This window comes from Anolis carolinensis, chromosome 5, assembly GCF_035594765.1.
Source record: "Anolis carolinensis isolate JA03-04 chromosome 5, rAnoCar3.1.pri, whole genome shotgun sequence".
NCBI lineage: Eukaryota > Metazoa > Chordata > Lepidosauria > Squamata > Dactyloidae > Anolis > Anolis carolinensis.
Window position 1 is genome coordinate 70,566,618 of NC_085845.1, and position 23,385 is coordinate 70,590,002.

The following is a 23,385-nucleotide window of genomic DNA, read 5'->3' on the forward strand; positions in this document are numbered from 1 at the left end:
TTTAAAGCCAGCAATTGTATTTAGGCTACTGAATAAAAGATGAATTATTTCAGATTATACAGTGATACCTTGAGTTAAGAGTTTAATTTTTCTGTGACTGGGTTTTTAACTCAAAATGCTCTTATCTCAAAGCAGATTTTCCCATTGAAATGCTATTAATCCATTCAAGCCCCCCCACCCGAGCCCTCCCCTCATTTTTGTTACATGTTTTTAAATAAAAAATGTACTCTATAAATAACAAATAATGTATAAATGCACATTCACATGGAACAATAAAGAAAGATCAACTTTAAAATGGTAGAAGCACAACATTGTGGCAAGGAAGTACAAAGCACATGAAGCCAAATATACCAGGAATAAAAACCACACAAAATCAACTAACCCAAAGTTTTTCAAAGCTGATAAGAGAAAAACAGGCATCAATCTCCCAAAGCAGATAAGGACAGGTTGCTTACCTGTAACCATGTTTCTTCGAGTGTACTCTGTGAATTCACACTAATGGAGAGGCTGCGCCTGCGCAGGTCCCAACGGAAACTCTTCCCAAGCTGAAGTTTAAATTTTGGCGGTAGCCACGCCCCTCCGTCCCCGGAGGGCATATAAGGCAGCCCTCGGCGTGTCCTCCTCAGTTCCTACGCCGCTAAGGCAACGAGAAAGGAAGAGGGTTTGCCAGAGGGGAAGGAAGGGCGGGCTTGTGTGAATTCACAGAGTACACTCGAAGAAACATGGTTACAGGTAAGCAACCTGTCCTTTTTCTTCGTGTACTCTGTGAATGCACACTAATGGAGACTAGCAAGCTTAAGTCTCGGAGGCGGGCTAAGCAAACCCTGACAACGAGAAGCTGTCCAAACATATGTTTATTAGACATGAAAAACATGAAAAAACATGAAAAAACCATGGTCCGAGGACCCAATAAGGTATTGCATCAATACACACCAAATACCGAGAACAGACCGGTAAGGCATGATATAACCCTTGTAAGAGCACATGTGTAGGCAGGAACATCATTCTCCAAGGGAGAAGGTAGTAACAATAAGGCACAAATTGTCAGAGAACAGTGCAAACATGTACTGAACAGGAGAAAAAACAATGAAGAGAGGCACCTGAGAAGAAGGGGTAGCCATAGAGAAGTCGTAAGAGCAGAAGGTTTAGGACAAGCATGAGGATAAAACTGCTCTAGCAAAGGCTGAGTCCTTTAAAGTCCTTTGGTCTACCCTATAGTGAGACACAAATGTAAGGGGGTTGGACCAGATTGCTGCTCTGCAAATAGAGTCTAGTGGAATGCCCCTTAGAAAGGCAGTCGACGTGGAGAGACCTCTTGTCGAACGCGGGCGAACCGACGGGGGGGGAGGCCGTTTGGCTAGTTCATAGGCCAGTTCAATGGCCTGAGCAATCCAGTGTGAGAGTCTTTGAGAAGAAATAGGATTGCCCAGTTTATCTGGGGCATGGGCCACAAAAAGTTTTGGGGTCTTTCGAATGTCCTTAGTACGGTCCCGGTAGAAAAGAAGTGCTCTACGCACATCAAGGAGGTGCAGTCTCCGCTCGAGGGAAGACGAGGGGTCCGGGAAGAAGGCGGGAAGGACAATGTCCTGGTTAAGGTGAAAGGCCGAGACCACCTTGGGGAGGAAGGTGATGTCCGGACGGAGAACGGCGCGGTCGTGATGAAAACGGAGGTAGGGTTCATCAACCCGAAGGGCCGCCAGCTCCGAGGGTCTGCGCGCTGAGGTTATGGCCACCAAGAAGGCAACTTTCCAGGAAAGGAGACGTAGGTCGGTCGAGGCCAAGGGTTCGAAAGGAGAAGCAGTGAGCTGGGAAAGGACAAGCTCGAGGCTCCATCCTGGGGTAGGAGGTTGGGCCGGTGGGCAGATGTTGTTGTATCCTTTCAAGAAGGTCTTGACGAGGTGGTCGGAGAACAATGATGGTCTACCATGTTGTTGAAAGCACCAGGATAGAGCAGCCAGGTAAGATTTTATAGAGGCAAGAGAAAGTTTTTGCTCTGCTAGAGACATAAGGAAGTCCAGCACAATCGGTACCGAGGTTGGGAAAGCAGTGATTCCTCGGGAGCGAAGAAAGGAACGAAAGCGAGAGACTTTATAAGTGTAGGCCCTGGTTGTAGCCGGCTTGTGAGCTGCGCGGAGGACCTCTTGTAAGTTCTGCGGGAGGGAGGTCAGGCGAGAATCCTCCAAGCAGTGAGATGTAGAGAGGGGAGATCCGGGTGTAGAATCTGGCCGTTCTCTCTGGATAAGAGGTGTGGTAGAAGAGGCAGAGTGAAGAAGGTCGCCTTGGAAAGACGAAGAAGAGCCGGGAACCACGGTTGACGAGGCCAGGCTGGCGCTATCAGGATCGCCGACATCGGTACCGACCGGAGCTTCTGGAGGACCTTCGGTATCAGAGGAAAGGGCGGAAAGAGATAGATCGGTTCCGCCGACCAGTCCAGAAGGAAGGCGTCTCCCAGGCAGCCTGGAGAGGAGGACGGGAGAAGTCTTGCCCCGTACCGAGGCAGCTGAGCGTTCTGGGGAGAAGCGAAGAGGTCTAGGGTGGGGAAACCCCATTTGAGAAAGAGAGAAAGAAGAGTCTCGGGGTCGAGCATCCACTCGTGGGAGGACGTCGTCATTCTGCTGAGGGCGTCTGCTAAGTTGTTTTGGATCCCGGGAAGGTGAATCGCCGAGATTTGGATGTTGCGGGCTATGCACCAATGCCACAGCTGGGAGGAGAGAAGCATCAGCTTCCTTGAGCCCGTGCCGCCCTGCTTGTTGATGTAGAATACTGCTACTGTGTTGTCTGACTGTACGAGGACAGATCTTTGGGAGATCAGGCGGGAGAAGGCTTTCAGAGCCTTGAAGATAGCAAGGAGTTCGAGAAAGTTTATGTGATTGGCCTTTTCGGAAGGAGACCAGAGGCCTCGAACAGTGAGGCCCTTCATGTGGGCTCCCCAGCCGAAATTGGATGAGTCTGTGGTTATGGTGATCGAGGGAGGAACCGAGTGGAACGGAAGACCCCTGCAGACGTTGGAGAGGGACTTCCACCAAAGGAGCGACCGACGAACATGAGGCGGGACCGAGAGAAACCTCGAGTTGGGGTGGCGAAATGGCTTGAAAACATCTATGAACCACCTCTGCAGGGGCCGGAGACGGAGCCTGGCGAACGGGGTCGTGAGGACTGTGGAGGCCATGTGGCCCAGCAGTATTTGGATGGATCGGGCCCGAACCCTTCGGTGGGTCTCGCAGAAGATGATTTGTTGACGGAGAGCTAGAAACCTGTCGAGCGGGAGCGAGACAGACTGAGCGATTGAGTCGAACAGGGCGCCGATGAAGCGGATTTTGTTCGACGGGTTGAGGTGAGATTTGTCGTGGTTTAACTGGAGACCGAGAGAGTCTAGAAGAGAGAGGGTGTAGTCGACGTGACGACGGAGTAGGACAGGGTCGGATTCGACCAGAAGCCAGTCGTCTAGATAGGGAAAAACTGCGATCCCCTGGAGCCGGAGGTGGGCAGCCACGACAGCGACGACTTTGGTAAAGACCCTTGGGGCGGGTAACGAGGCCAAAGGGTAAAACGGTGAACTGGTAGGTTTGGTCGAGGATCTTGAAAGAGAGGAAGCGCCTGTGGTTTTCTCGAATCGCCACGTGGAAATAGGCGTCTTGGAGGTCTATAGACACGAAGTAGTCTCCGCGGTGAAGCATCGGGAGGATGGAGGCGATGGAGACCATCCTGAACTTGGTTGGGCATATGAAGACATTGAGCATGCGTAAGTCCAGAATTGGGCGGAGGCCCCCACCCCTCTTCGGGACCGTAAAGTACCTGGAGAAGAAGCTTTGAGGGTCCTGTGCCGATGGAGAAGGCCGAATAGCCCCTTTGGCGAGGAGGGTGTCGACCTCTGCGAGAATTTCTTGAGAGGGGTTGGAGAGAAGGACCTGACCGGTGGGAGGGAGTTCCTCGAATTCTAAGGCATAGCCTTCTTGGACAATTTTTAGAACCCAGGCATCTGAAGTAATAGATTTCCATCGGTGAAAGAAAGGAGCCAGGCGGTCTATAAAGAGACCATGAGGTTGATTTGGTGGGGGAGAGGGGTGCGGAGGAGTGAGAACGACATCGGTACCGGAGAAAGAGTCTCTGGAAGGAGAGATGGCGTCAGGAACGCCGGATAGGTTGACCAGCGGTGGGGGTGACCCGGCCGCGTTGTCTTTGAGGTTGTGCAGCCCGACGGGGCTGTTGGCGATTTTGGTTGTTCGATACCGAGGGACGTCTGAAAGATTGCTGGCGGTAAGAAGGAGGCGGGAAGCGTCGAAAGCGTTGAGGAAACCACTTGGTGCGGTGAGCCTGGGGTTGATCGCCGCATTTAGTGGCCAGAACTTTAAAGTCATGGTTGGTTTTAAGTTTGTCATCGGTGCCAGCATTAAAGAGGCCCATGGCGTCGAAGGGGAGGTCCTCGATGACCTGCCTCGAAGAAGAAGATAAACCGGAAGATCTCAGCCAGGCGTGGCGGCGAATGGCAATGGCGTGGGCGATCATCTTGCCGGCCGTGTCGCCAGTATGCTTAGCCATCTGGATTTGATGATGCGCTAAGGAATCGGCCTCCTGCTGGAGGGTGGACATGACCGACCGGTCTTCGTCAGACAACTTCGCGAAGAAGGGCTGAGCTTTTTCCCAGAGGATCTGCTGGTATGCCCCCATACAGGCCCCATAGTTCGCCATTCTACAAAGTAGAAGGGCTCCGGAGTAGAGTTTTCTGCCAACCGCGTCGAACCTTTTACCCTCTCTGTCTGCAGGGGTAGTGGATTCACGACCGGAGGACTGAGAGGCCTTCACGACCATGGAGTTCGGGTCGGGGTGGTGTTTAAGCCATTCTAAGGTGTCGTCATCCGTACGATACCAGGACTCGATTCTCTTCGAGGTAGGAGGGATCGAGGAGGGGGTTTTCCACGAAGATTGGATAACATCGAGGAGATAGGGTAAGAACGGCAACAGCGTGGCTGGAGGGGCCTGGGCTTGGACCCGTTTGAAAACCGGGTCAGTTACTGCTTTGGAAGTCTGTTTAATTTCTAAACCCAGGGCATCAGCCATTCTAATCATTTGCTCGGAGAAAGCCCGAATGTTGTCGGTAGGCGAAGGAGGATCCACCTCATAGGCATCATGGGGAGGAGAGAGATCGAGGCCTAAGGATACCACCGAGGCCGAGAGAGCAGAATCCGGGCGATCAATATCTATCTCATCGTCCCCAGCCCCTTGAGGGGACTGGGGAGGAGATGACAACACAGTCTCTGGTGGCGGCACCGCCTCAAGAGCAGGAGCTATCTGCGGCCGAGTTTGTTTGGAGGCCGAAGCCTGGACCGCTCGAGCCAGGCGAGTGGTTTGTCTACCCCGTTCCGGTGTCGAGGTCGGGGGAAAGAGCTGCTGACGAGATGAACGATGAGAAGCAGCAGGTCGAGGAGATGGGACCCTGACCACTGTCTGAGTGGAGTGGTGGGGTGAGTCCTGCAACTCGCCGTCCGAGAGTTGGTGAGGAGAAGGCTGGCGAGGTCGCTGAGCGGGAGCGATCGGAGAAGACCTTCTAGAAGAAGTTGCCGAAGAAGGGGCATCCATCTTGGAGGAGGCAGAAGAGGAAGAGCGCTGGGTTGCCCTCTTCTTAGCGAGCGGTTGTTTTGTTGGAACCCTCAGGGATTTACCCGGTGTGGGAGGGATCATTGCTGAGTCGGACTGGGTCCGACGAGCTTCCTCATGAGCCCTTTTAAAGGCGATCTTCATCGCGGAGGTCGATGGAGGAGCCCCGAGCTGGGATCGAGCCGAGGAAACGGAAGCTACCGAGCTCGACGTCGAGGAAGGGCCGACCCGACCAGAACGTGTCGACACCGTGGTCGTGGTGAGAGTGCACGGTGGTTTAGCGACCTTGGACGACCTGGAGGCTCTGGACGCCTTAGACGAGACCGAAGGGGCTTTAGCCGCTGAAGACGACATCGGTTCCGGGTTACGCGGCGACTTCGTGCCCGAAGTCGACGGAGCGGGTTCAGGAGCGAGCGATTTTTCGTAGAGCGCCGCTCTAAGCCTCGCGGCTCTATTTTTGCGAGCCTGGGCCGTTAGGGCCAGGCAGAAACGGCAGGTACCGACGACATGTGCTTCTCCAAGGCAGTAGAGGCACTTGGCGTGGCCGTCGGAGTCAGGAATTTTAGCGGCACACTGAGTGCAGCGCTTGAAGCGAGTCGTAGACATGAGAATCCGAAGTGAACCTTGCGGCGGAAAAAAAGGAACTGAGGAGGACACGCCGAGGGCTGCCTTATATGCCCTCCGGGGACGGAGGGGCGTGGCTACCGCCAAAATTTAAACTTCAGCTTGGGAAGAGTTTCCGTTGGGACCTGCGCAGGCGCAGCCTCTCCATTAGTGTGCATTCACAGAGTACACGAAGAAAAAGCATAAAGTAGAGGCTTCTCCCTTGAAGCCCTGTACTCTTGTGCCAGCGCTCTCTCTGGCACTGGCTCTTAACTCAAACCGCTCCACATATATCAAAAGCAAAATCTCAGCTGAGCAATGGCTCTTAACTCAAAATGCTCTTAAGTTGGGATGCTCTTTAGTAGAAGTTTTACTGTACTATTATTCTAGGTTTTATATACATATACTGAATCTGGCAGTTTCACCAAGGATGTTTCAGGTACCAGTACTATGTTCTCACACAAAGTAGTGCTTTGCTTAACCACTGCTTCTGCATCTCCCACCCAAACACAAATCTGGTTGTAGATAAGTATAAAGTCTGTTTTCATTATGTACCACTACTGTTGTTCTGATCTTGTACATGTCCAGGGAATAAACATTTATTGCTTCAGGAGGCGACAACGTACAGATTATCTCATTTGTAGATCAAGAGAGTTGTTTCTAAGCCGGCAGCTTTCTGCAGAAAACATATTTTTTTTATTTCTGTTTACTTAAAAGAGAATTTTGATTACCTTCAGGAAGGGGATGACCTCTTTCATAATAGCTTTAATTTGCCGATCAAGCTGCTGAGTATCTATTCGAGGGCATGGAACAGCTGGCACTTCAGTAGGCTGTGCTGCACTATGACTCTCAACTACATCTGAGGAAAGTACAATCAAGTCAGTGTCCACAGTGCTGTTTAAAATAGGTAACTTTGTCTGGTTAACTGATTTATACAGTGTATACAGTTTACGATAGCCATAATACCTATTTAAAGATACAAAGCAACATTCATCAAATATAAAAATATCAACTGCTTGGAAACAACATCAAATATATATGCCCAGAGCACAATATTAAGGCACAATAGGTCCAGACAGTATCTGTCTCACAAATATTTACATCAGGCCTGCACAACATATGGCCTGCGGACTAGATGTGGCCCGCAAAGGGCTTCCATACGGCCCATGGAAGCAGCTGGGCTTCCCGTTTGGCAGGATGGCCCGCCAAAGGGTTTTTGGCCAAATTTTGCAGTCCTGATCTATACGTTTCTTTGAAACAATGTGAGATACAATAGTGACAAATCAACAAAAGTATACCTTCCGGCTTTGAAGAAGAAACACTCCGGACATTACTGCAACCATCTTCTGAGTCAAGGTTACTTTCAGCAGCCATTTTCATCCGTTCATACTCTCTCATTCGAGCCAGGGCCTGATCTAGGTGAATCACAGTGTTGCCTATGTTAAGGCAACAAAAACTTTTATTATGTTTGAAAAAAACAAACAGACTGAACTTAATCTAGTAAAGAAAAAGCATGTCTATTGTTGGAATAATAAGTACACCAGTGAAATCTGCTGAGCAAGATCTCTGTGCCTGCAGTTTCCAAATCTATGCTTTAAAAATGTTTTATTGTTTTATTATTTATTTTTCATACAGTTAGCAATACCGGATCGTAAAAACATTGACATACTATAACTCACTGCAGATGACTATTTACGGTTTTTGTAACTAACTTTCAAATTTCATTTGTACTTCCCTTTTCAGTATAGATCATTCATTTCCCCTTCATCCCCCTACCCCCGATGCTTACCAAGATCATCAGTAGCAAAGGGTTCAAAATTTGAAGATATAGACATAGTGCTGCCATTGTCTGCATCATTTTTCTCACATTCTCTACAGGCTCCTTGGTCGAAATTCTTCTCAAATGTCTCCTTAAAAATAAACTAATTTGGCAAATGTGCTTCCACAAACAACGAGCCACTTTCAAAACTATTTTCATAAACTATTATATAGACTATAAAAGTTTCAGATAAATTTAAAGTATACATGCATCAAACCAATTCTTCAGTCGTATGCATCAAACAAAAATGTTTCAAAGCTCTGCTAGCAAAGAATGTTAAATTGGATTACAGTACTATGAATTCTTCTCCAGGGAGAATCTACCAAAAAGTTTCACAGCTTTGCTAGCAAAGAATGCTAAATTGGATTAATACGAATTCTTCTCCAGGAAGGATCTAGCTCGCAAGGGATAGGAGATATTTAGAAATGAGATCTTATGTTAAAATTATTTCTAACAGGTGAGCAGGTAAACACAAAAAGAAAATATATGCAATTTTGAACCCAAAAGTTACCCTGAATGGATCAGCTCACTATTCTTACACTAAAATTCTTAATAATACTGCTGTCAAGGCAGTTTGATTTATGGTGACCAGGAATAAGAATACTGAGGTATCCTTGTCATTCAATACAAAATCAAACACACCTGGTTGTTTAAAAGCAACCACCCATTACTGGATGGGAGACAGAACAGGAGATTTTAGCCCATTCTATAATGCCATGTAATCTAGTTCAAAGCAAATAATCTGATTTTTTATGGCAGTGTAGATGGGGTCTTACATTTTTCTATGAATCCTTGAAGCCAGGTGAGGGGTGATCACAGACACATAATGGTTGGGATGGGGGTGTACATTACATTAAAGTGCCTGCAGCACACCATGTATCTTTACTTGGAGGCAATTCTCTCTGTTCAATGTGACACAAAGAATAATTGTGAGTCAATGCAATAAACACTTTTTAAAAAAAGCTTACATCATCTGTAGTTGCAAGGCTTTCACTGGGAGTAAGCTCTGAATTTGATCCTGCCCATGCTGCTGAGCTCAGTGGTTTTGGACATTCTCCTTTTTCATTATCATCTGAAGCATGTCTGGTCACTATATCCTATATAAGGCAAAATCTCTGTTAAAATTATATTGAGGAAACTTTCATTTAGCAGTAGTAGTAATAGTACTAGTAATAATAGAATCATGACATTTCAAATACCTGTAAAGCATACAATGCTCTTTGCCTCAAATAATCTGTATTTAGCATCTGTAACTCATGAAAAAGCTCAATCAGAAAATGAGGGCGAGATTCATTTTGTGATATCAAAGTAGCAACCTCAGAATAAATGGTGTCTCGCAAAGCTTCAAACATAGAAAGGTCACTGCCTGTTTCTGTGAATAAAAAAACAACAAAGTATTAAGTACCATGTTGTGTTCCACTAAAACTTCTCTTCTATTATAATGTACACTACTGCCTCTATGTGGGAAACACATATTCCAAAGGGAACACTGTACAAAGTAGCTGTGCTTTTTTTTACAGAGCTAATAATACAGCTATGAACTGATTTCTGAAACCCTTATTTTATAGATTACATAAATATTTATATTATTTTCACAAAAGGTCCTACTTAAGAACACTAGAAATAAGTTGGAACAGAACAGGCAACAATGTGTTTTACCCTTAGTAATAAAGAACACAGCTAACCTAACAAAGTAGCCCTGAATATTTGCAACTATGTAAGAATCACATATCACAATACACTAGAACGTTATTTGGTGACAATATGCTCATAGAAGTCCAGCACTTTCCATCCCTAACCTGTTGTATCCATCTTATTTTCAAATATTAATTTGCTAAAGTAACATACTGTACTATCATGTGCCATGCTTATATCTTTTACTCTTTACCCTTGAATCCCACTTTGAGGAAAAAACAAGATATAAATAAAGCGACTGTGTTTAAGTAAAAATTGGTATTTTCAGAACATTAGTCATACTATGAAGTTTTAACACAAAAGCTCTATGTAACTGTTGAGGAGGGGACCACCCCTCTCCTCATATGGAGAGGAAGACATATGGACAAGAGAACTCCTTTTTTGCTATGTATGTGGAATGTACACATATAGGGGAAGCTCTACTATTTAAACTCATCACTCTTCACATGAGAAGGGGGGAAATAACATGAAAGGGAAATTACTAGTCTGCTTTCCTTCATGTGTTGAAAGAACATGGGACAAGGGTCGGTCATCCATCATTTAAAAATCATAGCTGAGATCCAAAGCAACTTTGTGATCACAGCTGGTATTTGTGAAAGTCAGAAATGTGAATATCTTGAAAGTGCAGATAATGAAACAAAAATACGTAGACATAAGCAGGATTTTCCTATTTCTCTGTGTTGCCTACCACATTTTTTTCCTGAAAAATTGAGGGGGGGAGAACTCATATATGTTACAATGAATAAGATGTTTAAGACAAGACAAGGTATTTATCTACCTCTACCCATTCTTTACTTCCCCAAAATAATTTCTCAAAACCTAAGTACAAGGAAAATGTAAGTATCACAACAGAACAGTTTCTGTACTTTGGGGTGAGCCAGGTGTGATTCATGAGACACATACATGACACCGCCTGGGACCTCAAATTTGATTCTCTATCCCCAATTTAAACATAATAGCTGACAAAAGTGTCTAGACACCCGCAACAATCATGAGGGATAGCATTTTCACAAGAGGAGGAGAAATGTTTCAGTTCCTCTTCTGATTTGGAATTTCCTGTTAACATTTAATATAGAGATGGAATCATTTCTCCCCAGATCAACTTCTTACAGAGTTTAACAAAATGGGAAGTTTTAAGCTTTGTATTATAGTTTGCAAGTATACAGTAGAGTCTCACTTATCCAAGCTCTGCTTATCCAAGGTTCTGTATTATCCAACGCAGTTTGCCTTTTAGTAGTCAATGTTTTTGTAGTCAATTTTTCAATAAATTGTGAAATCTTGGTGCTAAATTCATAAATACAGTAATTATTTCATAACGTTACCGTGTACTGAATAGCCTTTCTATCCATTTGTTGTAAAGCATGATGTTTTGGTGCTTAATTTGTAAAATCATAACATAATTTGATGTTTAATAGGGTTCTCCTTAGCCCCTCCTTATTATCCAACATTTTCTATTATCCAATGTCCTGCTGGCCCGTTTATGTTGGATATGTGACACTCTAGTGTATTATTTTAAAATGAGATATATATATATATATATATTCCTGATACAACCTTGTGGTGCTACATGCTCATGCTTGGTATGCCAATGGCAGCAAACAGCAGAATGCACAAAACATTTCATCGTATTACATTTTGCTTGTCTTGAGACAAGAATCAAGCACCAGATTTACCAAAATCAAATCTTCTCATATTCTAGATCTCGTTATTACTACAATGATAATAATAATAACAGAATGCAAACTGATAAAAGCCAGTTACATTAATTTGCAGAATCAATTTGCATTAGTACAATTTTTGCTACTTCAACAAGCAAAACTATGAAAGTTAGAAAAAGAGATCAGAGAATAAAGATAGATAAGCGTAGAAGCTAAGCAGCTACTGCATTACCTGGTGGTTCTAGGCATGCATTTCTGTTAGACTGCTGCAGTAGTCTCCTAGCATGTGCTGTAGGAAAGGTGTGGGTGGGAAGGACAGACAGTGATAAACACAAAAATGTGCATCAGAAATAAAAGCAAGGCCAAATGAAATAATGGGAGAAAGGTCATTTACTTACTTTTTTATTTTTATCCTGTATTTGTCCCAATATGGGGACTCGAGGCAGCTTTATATTTAAGGGAAAATTTATTTAACATTTCAAATCAGAGCCCTTATATTTCAGGCTTTTTTGTTTGTTTGTTTGTTTTGCAGGGGTGGGACAAAAAAATTACAAGAGAAAAAAATGAACTTTAAAAAAAAAAAAAAAGATTCCAAAAAGGATTATTTGAGTATATGTCGCAATTTTCTGTGCCAAAAGCTGCATATCAATTCTGCTGAAGCCAGCAATTTATGTATAGATGAGAGTGCATTAGAGATATAACACTTCAATTTTTAAAAATATTTCACAATTCAAAAATAATATAATCTCCCACAATTTCAAAGAACCACACAAAAAGGGGTGGGTGGGAGAACACACACAAATACACTGCCCCACCCATCACCACTAAACATTGGTACAAATTGATGTCAGATGTGTGTGGATGATGAGACTGACCCTTCCCTTCCTCTGGACTCAGACACTCCTTCCTTCTTCTGCCAAACAGATATGAAAAGACTAGACGCTTGCATTTGAGCTTAACTGCAATTGATCACTTGAACTCTTGATAGCAGTTAAGATTAACTGTGATCAGTGAAAGCAAGCCAACTTCATAAACCAAGGTTAACCATAGTAAATATGAATCACTATTTCAGACAATGTAGTGAAATGCAATTAATCAAAAATAGAAGCAACCTCCTCTGAAGCCTGTGGTAGTAGGTGAGCTTTGTTTACTCTCCCAGTACTAAATTATAACTTAATGCTGTATCCAAATCAGCCACTGCTAACTTATTATATATCTTCACAAAATACGATCAAAATCTGAAGCGAATAGTTGTCTAATTCAGGCATACTGCAAACCACATGCAAGTTTTGCAGATCAATGCAACCTGTGGGACTATCCTGATCTTCCTTAAACTTTCCCCAATTGTTTTTAATGGCCAAAAAAATGTTACTCAAAAGCACACTAATCCAGGACAGATTTTACTAAATAAGACTGTAGGAGACATCAAAAACAAAAAAACTAAATCCAAAACTGACTCAAAGTGTCAATCACTTCTCCTTGCTCCCAAATGGTGGTCTTCCATTTCTTCCAAAGTAACTAAAATGAGTGACTTTCTAAAACAATAACTGAATGGAGTAGCATGTGCCAGTGCCTGAATTATGGAGCGTTTCTCCTTCACGGTTCCGTGAAGCCACGTTCCCTTAAATATAAAGATAATGAAAAGCAAAAGAAAGTAAGTTATCATAACTTGTAATTTAACTCCATTGTGTCACCATTAGTGAAATAAAGATTTAATCACAATTAATTCTTCATTTCCAAGCTCTGAAAGAGGTTAGAGAATGTAGCTTTGCTCAAATTGCTTCTCATTAAAAAAAAATTTTTTTTTTCAGTAAAACACTATCAAATTTTATTTACAAGTACAACATAATATTATTTAGGTTTTTAAAAAAAAGAAAATTAGTAACCCTGGATTCTATGGTTATCTGCAACCATTTAGAAAGACCTTAATTGAATGCAAATGCATTTAGGACTAGGGCCTAAAGTTCCATATGTACTTCTACATTTATCTATATTTAGTGGCAATTTCGTAACAACAGTAATTCTTATATTAATATGATACATCAGCGCCAGCAAATTGTGATCCTATTTTATCTTAAGTAACAATTCATTTTGAATGCAAACTTAAAACTTGTTTCTGAAGTACCTGAAGACATTTCTGATGATCTACTGTATTTAATTATTTTTTCCAGCTGTTCCCGATTTTTTTTACTGAACACTTTCGCTTGCGTAGCTTCTTCTTTTCGAGTGGAGTGCCTACTCCTATTTCGTTTATAAGGCTCACATGTACTAGATGCACTGGCACTTTCAAACCCTTAAAATGAAAAGATATGTTTTTAAAACTTGCACTTTACTGAAGATTTTGAACACTGAGTCAAATATCATAATCCCAGATTCAAGAACCTTGTATATTAAAAATCTCAATTAGGAGATTCCGGGGAAATCAATATACAAATCAGAGTGACCAAACCTGACAAAAAAGGATTAGACAATGTTATTTTATCTACATTACTATTAATGTGTTTGAAATGTACTTTCTCATTATAGATTGCCACCATAATCTGATTCCATAAAATCCCAATAAAAGTAATCAGTCTTGCTTCCAAACATGTGCACTTAGGAAAGACCTATCAATTTAACTTTCATTTTATTTTTAATATACCCCTTTGTAGTACAGAACTCAAGCATGTTTAAAGATAACAAATCTATGTGAAGTATTCTCCAGTAGGAGTCCATTATTAGGGAACTGACACTAATGTAGGTTAATTTTAAGTAAATATTTCTCTTCAACGATATTTATTTTAAATACATATTGCAAACCCTTATGCCTAAGATGTTACTATAGAGGGCAAGCATATCTATCTGTATGAGAGGAAAATAAGGCTAGCCAGAGGGAGAACAGTCGGGGTGTCAAGATGGATACTCCTTGTTCATTGCCTCTAACAGAAGTTTCTATGTTCATCCTTCACCTTAGTGGTATAAGTACTAAGTTTAAAGTATTTTTACCACTAAGGTGAGGGGTGAAGATGGAAAACTTCTATTAGAGTCAATGAACATGGAATTTCCATCTTGACAGTGGAGCCTGATGTTGCGTAAGGGGCAACACTGGATGAAGTCTTGACACACTACTCCCCAGGAATTCCATATACAAGAAAAGAAAGCAAACACTCTCAAATTATGTTTGATTAAAATGAGCATACCATTAGTTCTAGGCCTATTTTTAAACTGAGAAGTGCTCCTCTTGCTCTTGGACTTTGGTGTCTTGTCTTTTGAAGCCAGGCTGGCCTGTGCAGATGCTTTTCTAGGTTTAAATGTTTTCGTCACAGTGGTTGGATCCACTGGATCTGGCATGCTGCTATAGCTCTCTAAAGATTCTTCATCAAATTCCCTTCTTCTGCCAGTGTCAGGCTGGCCTTTCTGGCTACCACACGCTGTATTTTGTACTGGTACTGCAAATCCAGTCTTGAGGAACAGCGGTTTCTCTTTCCCTCCTCCTTGATGTTCATTTAACCAAGCCGATCTACTCTCCAGCTCTTCTTCAGACTGCCTCTGGCCTCTTAACAGAAACAAAGAGAGTTGTAATACCTTGGTAATGCCGAATAGACTTCAAAATGTACTCACAAACATTAATTCACTAATAAAGTTAGTCACAAATTTGATTATGGCCACCCCTCCATATCTACCAATTCAGAATTCATAGATTAAACCATCCATAACTTGAAAATGTTTAAAAAAAAAAAGGAAATCTTAATTTTGCTACTTTATATAAGGGAAACCAGTTTACTATGCCATTATATATAATGGGACTTGAGCATCCAAGGATTTTGGTAGCCACAGGGAGTTCTGGAACCAAAGCCCATGGATATCAAGGGCTTGCTTTGCTTCAAATACTCAAGATCTGACTCTATTGCCATTATTTCACTTGAAACTGAAAATGCACTTGACAAAATTAACTGGTGAGTTTTCTTTCAAAATGTTTTAAATGAATTCAGATTTTCTTAACCATTCAGAGGGATTACAAAGTGGTTACATTACATTTTTCATTCAAAGAAGGTACATAATAGGAATTTTCTCCCTCTCCTCTAATATTTGAGGAGAGTTGGGCCAAATCTAGCAAGGGTGACACATTTAAAAGATTTAGGCACATTTTTGTATACTAATGACCCTTTGCTCTTTTTCTGTATCAAAGCTGGCAGAACAAATTAATAGCATCACTTTCTGTATATTCTGTTAATTGGCTTAAATCTGAGGCTGTGCCTGCTGGGGCTAATTCTCCATTTTGATGGTTAGCCAGTTGTATTTTTGCTAGTGTTCAGAAGTTGTCAGGTATTTGAGTGTCATTGATTCATCAGGATATATCTCAAATATCTAAACTGGTTAAATTATCTCTCTTAACCTGAATAAATGAGAATCACTCAAATTAAGTACTAAAATAAGGTTAACATACTAAAGATGCATAGTGAAAGCAATGGTATTCCCCATAGTAACCTATGGTTGCGAGAGCTGGACCATAAGGAAGGCTGAGCAAAGGAAGATAGACACTTTTGAACTCTGGTGTTGGAGGAAAATCCTGAGAGTGCCTTGGACTGCAAGAAGATCCAACCAGTCCATCCTCCAGGAAATAATGCCCAGCTGCTCACTGGAGGGAAGGATACTAGAAGCAAAGATGAAGTATTTTGGCCACATCATGAGAAGACAGGAAAGCTTGGAAAAGATCATGATGCTGGGGAAAATGGAAGGAAAAAGAGAGGCCGACCAAGGGCAAAATGGATGGATGGTATCCTTGAAGTGACTGGCTTGACCTTGAAGGAACTGGGGACGGCAATGGCTGACAGGGAGCTCTGGCGTGGACTGGTCCATGAGGTCTCAAAGAGTCTGAAACGACTATGTGATTGAGCAGCAGCACTAAAGATGTACCGTGAAAGTTGTATGTTCTCCGAAGTTGTATACCCCTGGTTCATTTTTACAAAATCAATATTATTTTAAGAGATATATATGGAGCCTTTACCATCTTGTCTTTTTACTTAGCAAGATGCAATTATTCAGAAAGTAGAGTTAAATTTCCAGATTTTAGTGTGTATCATAACACACGTCTTCTGGATTCTATAAACACAGGTAAACATGATCTAAATTAGGGAAATCTCCATGGCGAAACTTGCAAACACCTTATTTAGAATGGTTTTTTTCTGGATGGAATGCCAACATGCTCTATTCATTTGAGACAGAAAGGCATGCAATTTCTACTGTCAGAATAATTTGGTGTACAATGTCTTTTCAATTACAGTATGAATGCTTTCATCATGCTAAGGTAACTACAGGATAATTTAAGGTGAAGATTGTGAAACCACTTTTTATGGAAGAAATTGACTTGACAGTGAGATTCATATATTAGATCAAATAATTGGCCCAGATCAAGAATTTTTTGAGTTTTCAGTATTACAGTCTACTTATCAGTTACCCAAAGGTGTGCTGTGACAATATGTACAAATTTGGCCCCTCAGTTTTGAGTATCCCATCCACTCCTGCTGTGCTTGAAACATGAATAATATCCCAAGAGAAACAAAACGAACGAATATGATTTACAAATGTTTGCTGGAAAACTCTAAATATGATACCAGTGGAAGCAGAGTTTAGTGACATGAAAAATTACACTGCCCTGAGCAAATCAACCAATGGAAAACTGCCCAAAGAAGTTGGAAAACTGCCCAAAGATGTTGGAAACATAAGCTGCCCAAGTTTCAAAAAATACATCAGCATATATGCAAAGCACTTTATATCCTATGTAGCTCCCTTTCCTTTTCCCCCGTTCACTTTTTTCAGTTTCTTTCCTTTATAATCTTACTTTTCTTTGTAATAACATACTTTTGGGGGCTCATGGGCAACAAAGGGGGGCTGAAAGTCCTAGGTGGATAACATCTATATGCAGTCCACACACTTGCATCACTCTTGATTTGAACTAGGTTATTAATGTCCAACTACAAAATTGATATTCATAGCATTGTTTCACAAATAATGAAATGAGAAGAAGAAACACACTTTCAGAAAACTTAATAACAAGCAATATAGCTCACAAATAATTCTAGTGATACTTAAAATACCTTGGCTTCTCTGCTCCAGGAGTGGAACTACTTTCAAATGGTTTTGGAAATGCCATATAGTCAGTCTTCCCAGTAGTATTATGTTCTAATGGCTGCTGCTCATTGTTTTGAGCAGTACAGTTTTGTGAGAAATCCCCTAAACCAGGTGGAAACATTGGGCTGAAGTTGATACCTATAAAAGAAAAACAAATAAGGAACTGATAACTTGACTCACTGCTCAGTGCATACGTTTATATCATAAAATGCAAAAATAGTAAATGTCAGATAACTATGAAAAGTTTATTAAATTTATATTCCATCTTTCTCCAAAGAGTTCAAAATGGATTATGCAATGTGTCCTTATGACTGCTGTATCCAGCATTCATCTAGAAATAAAAGGTAAAGCCCATGGAACTTCCCTGCTAGACATTTAATGATCTCTCATGAAGTTCTGAAATGCCCACCTGGTGGAAACGAAGAGAAATTTGTGAACCCAGGCATGTTGAATAGGTTCATTGTCTGGGAAGGAAAACTGAAGGGACAAAACACTGTTGGTGATGGAGGTGGTGGAGCACTGCTGGATTTTTTCTTTTTGGCTGTTTTTGCTTGCTGCTGCTCTTGATGGTGCATTAAATCATTTAACATTTGCTTCAATCTAGGAAATTAAAAAGTGAGTTATAAAACAGATTTTAAGTAGAATATTATTCAAAGTATTAAGAACAACAGTCAGAAGCATGCCAGGTTGTTCAGCAAGCAGTACTACATAAGAACGCATACAGTGCTGAATTTTTGCTGTTCCTAGTTTCCAAATTTCAGTTGAAGCAGAGCCAAATAAAATAAATATCATCAAAGAATGTCAGAGCATTATAATGTTTCATTTCTATCACATTCATATGAATAGTACCAAAATGTGAATAGTTTTATATTATGTGACACAACTCACTACAGTATCTTTTTGGATTTACTGCACTTCCAAAATACTTGGCTCTTTTTCTCTACTAGCAAAATACTTTCTACCATTTGATTTATCTGCAGACAAAAATTTTGAAATCAATACCTTTGTACATTATTTTGTTGCCAGGTCAGTTGAGAATAGCACTGATTTAACTGGTGCATTATAAGATGTACTTGTGGTGAAGCAACATTACTGGGCATCACACTGTAAGGACCAGTAAGCAAGGTTTGTAATAGGCAGGAAAGGTTCTGCAAAGAAAAAAACGTATGTTGATTCCAACCGAATTCTTATTAAAGTGTGTTGCTTAAAATATTTTATTTCTCTATGCCACAAACACAATGCACAATAGAGCAAAACAAAAACAAGTAAAAATATTTAAAAGAATAATTAATAGAAAAAGTACAATATCAGCTATTAAAACCTAACAATAGGATCATATGGACTGCCTTTCAAATTCTCAAAGGTAAAGCCACAAGCAAGAAGGCCACTGAAGTGACTTTTGTCATAGCTGAATGTAATGGCCAAGGAATATGTAATGTGTCATAACCATCTTGATGTATACATTAAACAAAGAATCTGATAATTAGTCCTGATTCACTAAAACTAGCCCATAAACTAAAGAGAATATGCTTAAGAAATGATGGTGTCTCTGAAGTTAGTAACATGCTTAACTGCCTTCACAAGAAATCGGAGGTGGGATAACAATTTATATTAACAAATATTGCCAGTACATTTCAAGACAGATTTAATAACGCATAAAAATTATAGCCACTTCCTCTCCTGTTCATACAATGCCTCAATTTGGTTGAGCAATTTTTTCCAATTCAAAATGGGAAAGGCAACATCCTAGAGTAGGAATCAGTAAGAGTCAAAGGAAAAAAAGGGAAGAAAGATGAAGGGTCTCTTGTTTTTATCCAAGAAAACATGGAAGACAGAGATTGGCACAGTAAGGAAAAGACCTTTAAAATTCAGAAACAGTAAGGAATCAAAGAATTCCAGGAATAGTAAATAGGTAAAAATTAATGAAACGGAAGGAACCCAGCGGGTCGATACAACAATAGTACATAATTCTAGCTGAAGTGAATCTTGTAAAGAGTTAATCCATTCACAAATGTCCCATTCAATGCTTACAGAGAGTAGGAAGGGGAGGATCCTAGAAAACAAGTGTTGAGCTACACAGCAAGAAAAAGCCTGCAGTGCTCCCCTTAATTTGAAAGTTGAAATAATCCACCAAGTGCACCAGCTTTAGCCCTGACTCTGTTTCAATGATGATGTTATGTCTCAAAGAAGTCAGGCAAAGGATAAGGAGAAAAGAATATAGGAAAGAAAACGCAAAAAGCCTTTTACCTGTTGATCCTGCATTAAGGTCTGGCAAATACTGACACTAAATTCAAGCTGTTTTTTCAACTGGTTTATTTGTTCTTGCCATTGTTCTTTCTCCTCCACATAAGAAAGCTCAGACATCCAACGATGGTTTTCTTGACGGCGCATGCTGATGTTTTGTTGTTGCTTTGCTTTCGCTAGAAGACGGTAGTTTCCATCTGCTGAAAGCGGACGAGGATTTTTCCAGCTAGAATGATGAGCATTATGACAAGGAGTTACATATTTCAGAATTCTGCTTTTGGGGCAAAACATTACAAGCCTATATTCAGTGTAAAAAATCACAGGCCTAGCTTGCCATAGACACACTTCTTCTCTGCCGTCTACAGGTAAGACCACAGATGATTAAATCATCTAATGTATATATACATTCTTCCTTCCTGTCTTTTTGAGGGAAAAGAGTTGCTTGTATCTATTAGCCAGATGGAGCACACGTGTTTCTGTTCCTTTACTCTACATACTCTTACCATCTCAATAAATATTTCACTTGAATCTCCAAAATTAATTAAATGCAACTCTGTATAGTTGACTGGTAAACTCACACATGAAGTAACCAAAAGAACACAAAGCACTTGCATCATAATGAACTATTTAAATAGTGTAAAGAAGTAATTGCCTTATTGGAGCAATTTACCACAACTTTACTATTGGTAAAGAACACACAACTAACCTCTGTATATCTTCCTTTGCACAATATGAGCTTTGATCTACATTATTGGAACATATGGACAATTCATTGGAACTAGAATCTTGCTCTTCCTCTTCCTCCTCTTCCGCTTGAGCAAGTCCATCAGAAAGATAAGCATCTTCATCGCCCTCGTCTTCATCAAGTGCACACTGAGTAGACCCTCCCCATGTGGCCATTGTTCTAGTATAAAGTATTTTTAAAAAGAAAACAGTCATGGTGTGCTAGGGCCTAAGAAGTAAAGTTAGCTCACATAGAACCAACACATGTGCATCATGTGGTTTTTTATGATAATTTTAAGTACAGAGAGGCACAGAAATGACCATAACTATGATAAATTATAATTCTTAAAATGGTTGGGGGGAAGCAGTAGTTTTTCAAATTATGGTTATTTTAAAAAATATTCCTTGTCCAATTATAATTGTGAAGAAATAGCTGTTATAATAAATCAACAGGATATAGAACATGCTCCTAGAAGCTAAACTGGGAAAACAGACTTTTTCCTCTCTCATGCAGGCCTTCCCACTGCATTCTAAAGTACTGTAATACTCCAGAAGCATTCAAAAGTCCCTAGCAAAATTCTACACCTACAGAGGGTTGTAAGGCAAAGGTGTCCTGATGCAACCTCAAACATAGCATTAACTTATGTTTTCATTCCTACATAAAACTGAATGAAGATTTTCCTTACTTTTCTGTTCTGCTTTGTTGAGGAGTACACTGAGTTTCTGATCCATCACTTTTCACAGAAGCAGCACCAGCAGATGTAGTATCTGCTAAATCTCTTCTTCTCTGGTGCTCAGCCATTAAAGCTTCGAGCTGTTTTCTCCTCTGTCGCAATTCTTCCCTTAGAAGCTCATGTCTACGCATCTCTGACCAAAGCTGTTTGAAAAATAAAGTACTAATTGAAAATATTAATATGAACTATAAACCAATATTACATTCTTAGCACCATCAATCTTGTCTGGATGATTTTATCTTTATACTATCTGGAAGATTTTTTTTGTTCAAAGGAATCACTGTATACTTCAATTAAAGTGATAAAATGGGTGTTTAACAGTCCAATGCAACAGTGCATTAACAATCAAAGATTGACTGGATTACATTAATAAAGACTCTGAGATATTACCTCACTATCCACCATGGCCTTTTCTTCAGGCTGATCCACAGCCTTGTTTCCTGCATTGATTTCATTAGCAGTTGGTGCTGAAGTATTCCCTGGACAATTATCCAAGCTAGATGACAACTAAGAGTGAACAGAATATTAAAATAACAATTAAATCAATGTTCTAAGCTCCCTTATCAGAATTCTGTAGCATTCTTTGATTAACAGGCAAAAGAGGAAATTTGTATAATAGATAACATTGGACTGAAATATGCTTCTTAGTAATTGTATGAGACCTTCTGTCAATTTTTTATACTTTTAAACTCAGGACCACTTTTCCAAAATACATTTTTTGTGTTCTTTGACCTTTCAATACTATACCTTTGCATCCACAAAACACATGGCTAATAGGCAATGTTTGTGCCCCAGCTTGTTTCCAGCCTTGAACTGCCTGGTTAAAAGCAAACTATGAAGCACTGTTAATATTTGGCCATTATGCTAATAAAAAGATCTCTTTGGGGGCAGGGCCATCCTCATCCAAGCATTCTACCTACTTGAAGGTCTGGACAAGCCTTCTGCAACACCTGGATTTTTTCTTGAATCTTTATTAATTTCTTTCTTTCTTCTTGGAGATGCTTGAGTTCTCTCTGCTGCTGTTGAAGTTTCGCTTCATAAAATTTCTCCCTAAAATAAGAAAATCCCTATTTTATTATCTTCTGGAACCAGAATGCACAAAGCTAAATAGATTAAAGTAGTGGCGGGATATGAGAATTGTGATCACCTACCCAAACAAAAGTTTGGGTCTGACCAAGAGGGTTAGGCACCTATTATGTTAAAGATGATAGAAAAGTGAAGCCTTAGATACTGCCATTCATGGCCAAACAGGCAACAGGATAGCACAATGTGTACTAAATAAAATAATCTGGGTGTGACAGGAGCAGGAAGGTTATCTAGGGCAGTGTTTTCCAAACTCTGCTCCTCCAGATCTTTTGGACTTCATTTCCCACAACTCTTTAGATAGGCTCAGATTTCTGGGAGCTGAATTCCTGGAGGAAGAGAGTGTGAGAAACACTGATCTAAGCCATTGTGAGTAGTCCTGTCTGATTTAACATCTCAACCTAAAAATAGAACCTGAAATTTTGGATCCAGTTCACATGGTTACTCCATTACTAACTTCAAGTGAAAGTAGCCATACCTTGCTTTTTCATTCAGAACCACAGCTTTTTCTGACTTGTTTGCACTTGTTAGGACATTATTTGGCTGCTGTTGTTCTTTTTCTTCTTCAGCCAAATAGTACTGATCTACATTATCCCGTCCTGCAGACTCTGGCGCACCTTCATCATCCTAAAAAGAGCAGTAGTATTTTCAGGTGTGATCTCTCTGAATACATTTTCAAAATATGACACCATACAAACAAGTTCTCACTGAAATTGAGACATTATGCTGAACACTTGGTGCAGACATTGCTACACATTTTTAAACAATGGAATTTAATCCTGTTTGGGGACAGAGGTGCTTCCCAAAGTCCAACCTGGAGTCCTCAGATGTTTTTGGCCTTCAACTCACATAAATCCTAGCAGATGATAAACTGGTTGGGATTTCTGGGAGTTGTAGCCAAAAACATCTGGGGACCCCAGGTTGAGAACCACTGCTGTAGGAGAAAACTACACAAGCAATGTGAAGTCTTCCAAGCGCACTAAATTATCACAGTTTCGGTGAAATAATTATATTCAGATCCAATTCTACATAGTTTATATACACAAACATTTGAGGTTTGACTTTGGCGGATTTGATTAATATGTTATCCCTATAAATTTCTAATTCCTACAGGTCCACC

At 40.9% G+C, this 23,385-nt stretch overlaps 1 protein-coding gene across 10 annotated transcripts in view; it reads right to left on the minus strand.

The window, feature by feature from the left end:
• The window catches only part of pcm1 (pericentriolar material 1), a 60,935-nt gene that overhangs the window by 11,234 nt on the left and 26,316 nt on the right, over positions 1–23,385 (minus strand). For 7 of the 10 annotated variants that reach the window (XM_062981505.1, XM_062981503.1, XM_062981504.1 and 4 more), the window contains 17 exons: positions 22,744–22,892; positions 22,103–22,232; positions 21,573–21,689; positions 21,135–21,325; positions 20,432–20,629; positions 19,729–19,951; positions 18,484–18,629; positions 17,891–18,081; positions 17,448–17,619; positions 14,550–14,905; positions 13,496–13,663; positions 11,603–11,659; positions 9,217–9,389; positions 8,986–9,114; positions 7,988–8,108; positions 7,497–7,634; positions 6,930–7,057 (listed from right to left, as the gene is read on the minus strand). In XM_062981505.1, the coding sequence (XP_062837575.1) occupies positions 6,930–7,057; positions 7,497–7,634; positions 7,988–8,108; positions 8,986–9,114; positions 9,217–9,389; positions 11,603–11,659; positions 13,496–13,663; positions 14,550–14,905; positions 17,448–17,619; positions 17,891–18,081; positions 18,484–18,629; positions 19,729–19,951; positions 20,432–20,629; positions 21,135–21,325; positions 21,573–21,689; positions 22,103–22,232; positions 22,744–22,892 (2,787 nt within the window). The remainder of the gene's footprint in view (positions 1–6,929; positions 7,058–7,496; positions 7,635–7,987; positions 8,109–8,985; positions 9,115–9,216; positions 9,390–11,602; positions 11,660–13,495; positions 13,664–14,549; positions 14,906–17,447; positions 17,620–17,890; positions 18,082–18,483; positions 18,630–19,728; positions 19,952–20,431; positions 20,630–21,134; positions 21,326–21,572; positions 21,690–22,102; positions 22,233–22,743; positions 22,893–23,385) is intronic. The other 3 variants (XM_062981507.1, XM_062981506.1, XM_062981502.1) reach the window with 1 other exon arrangement.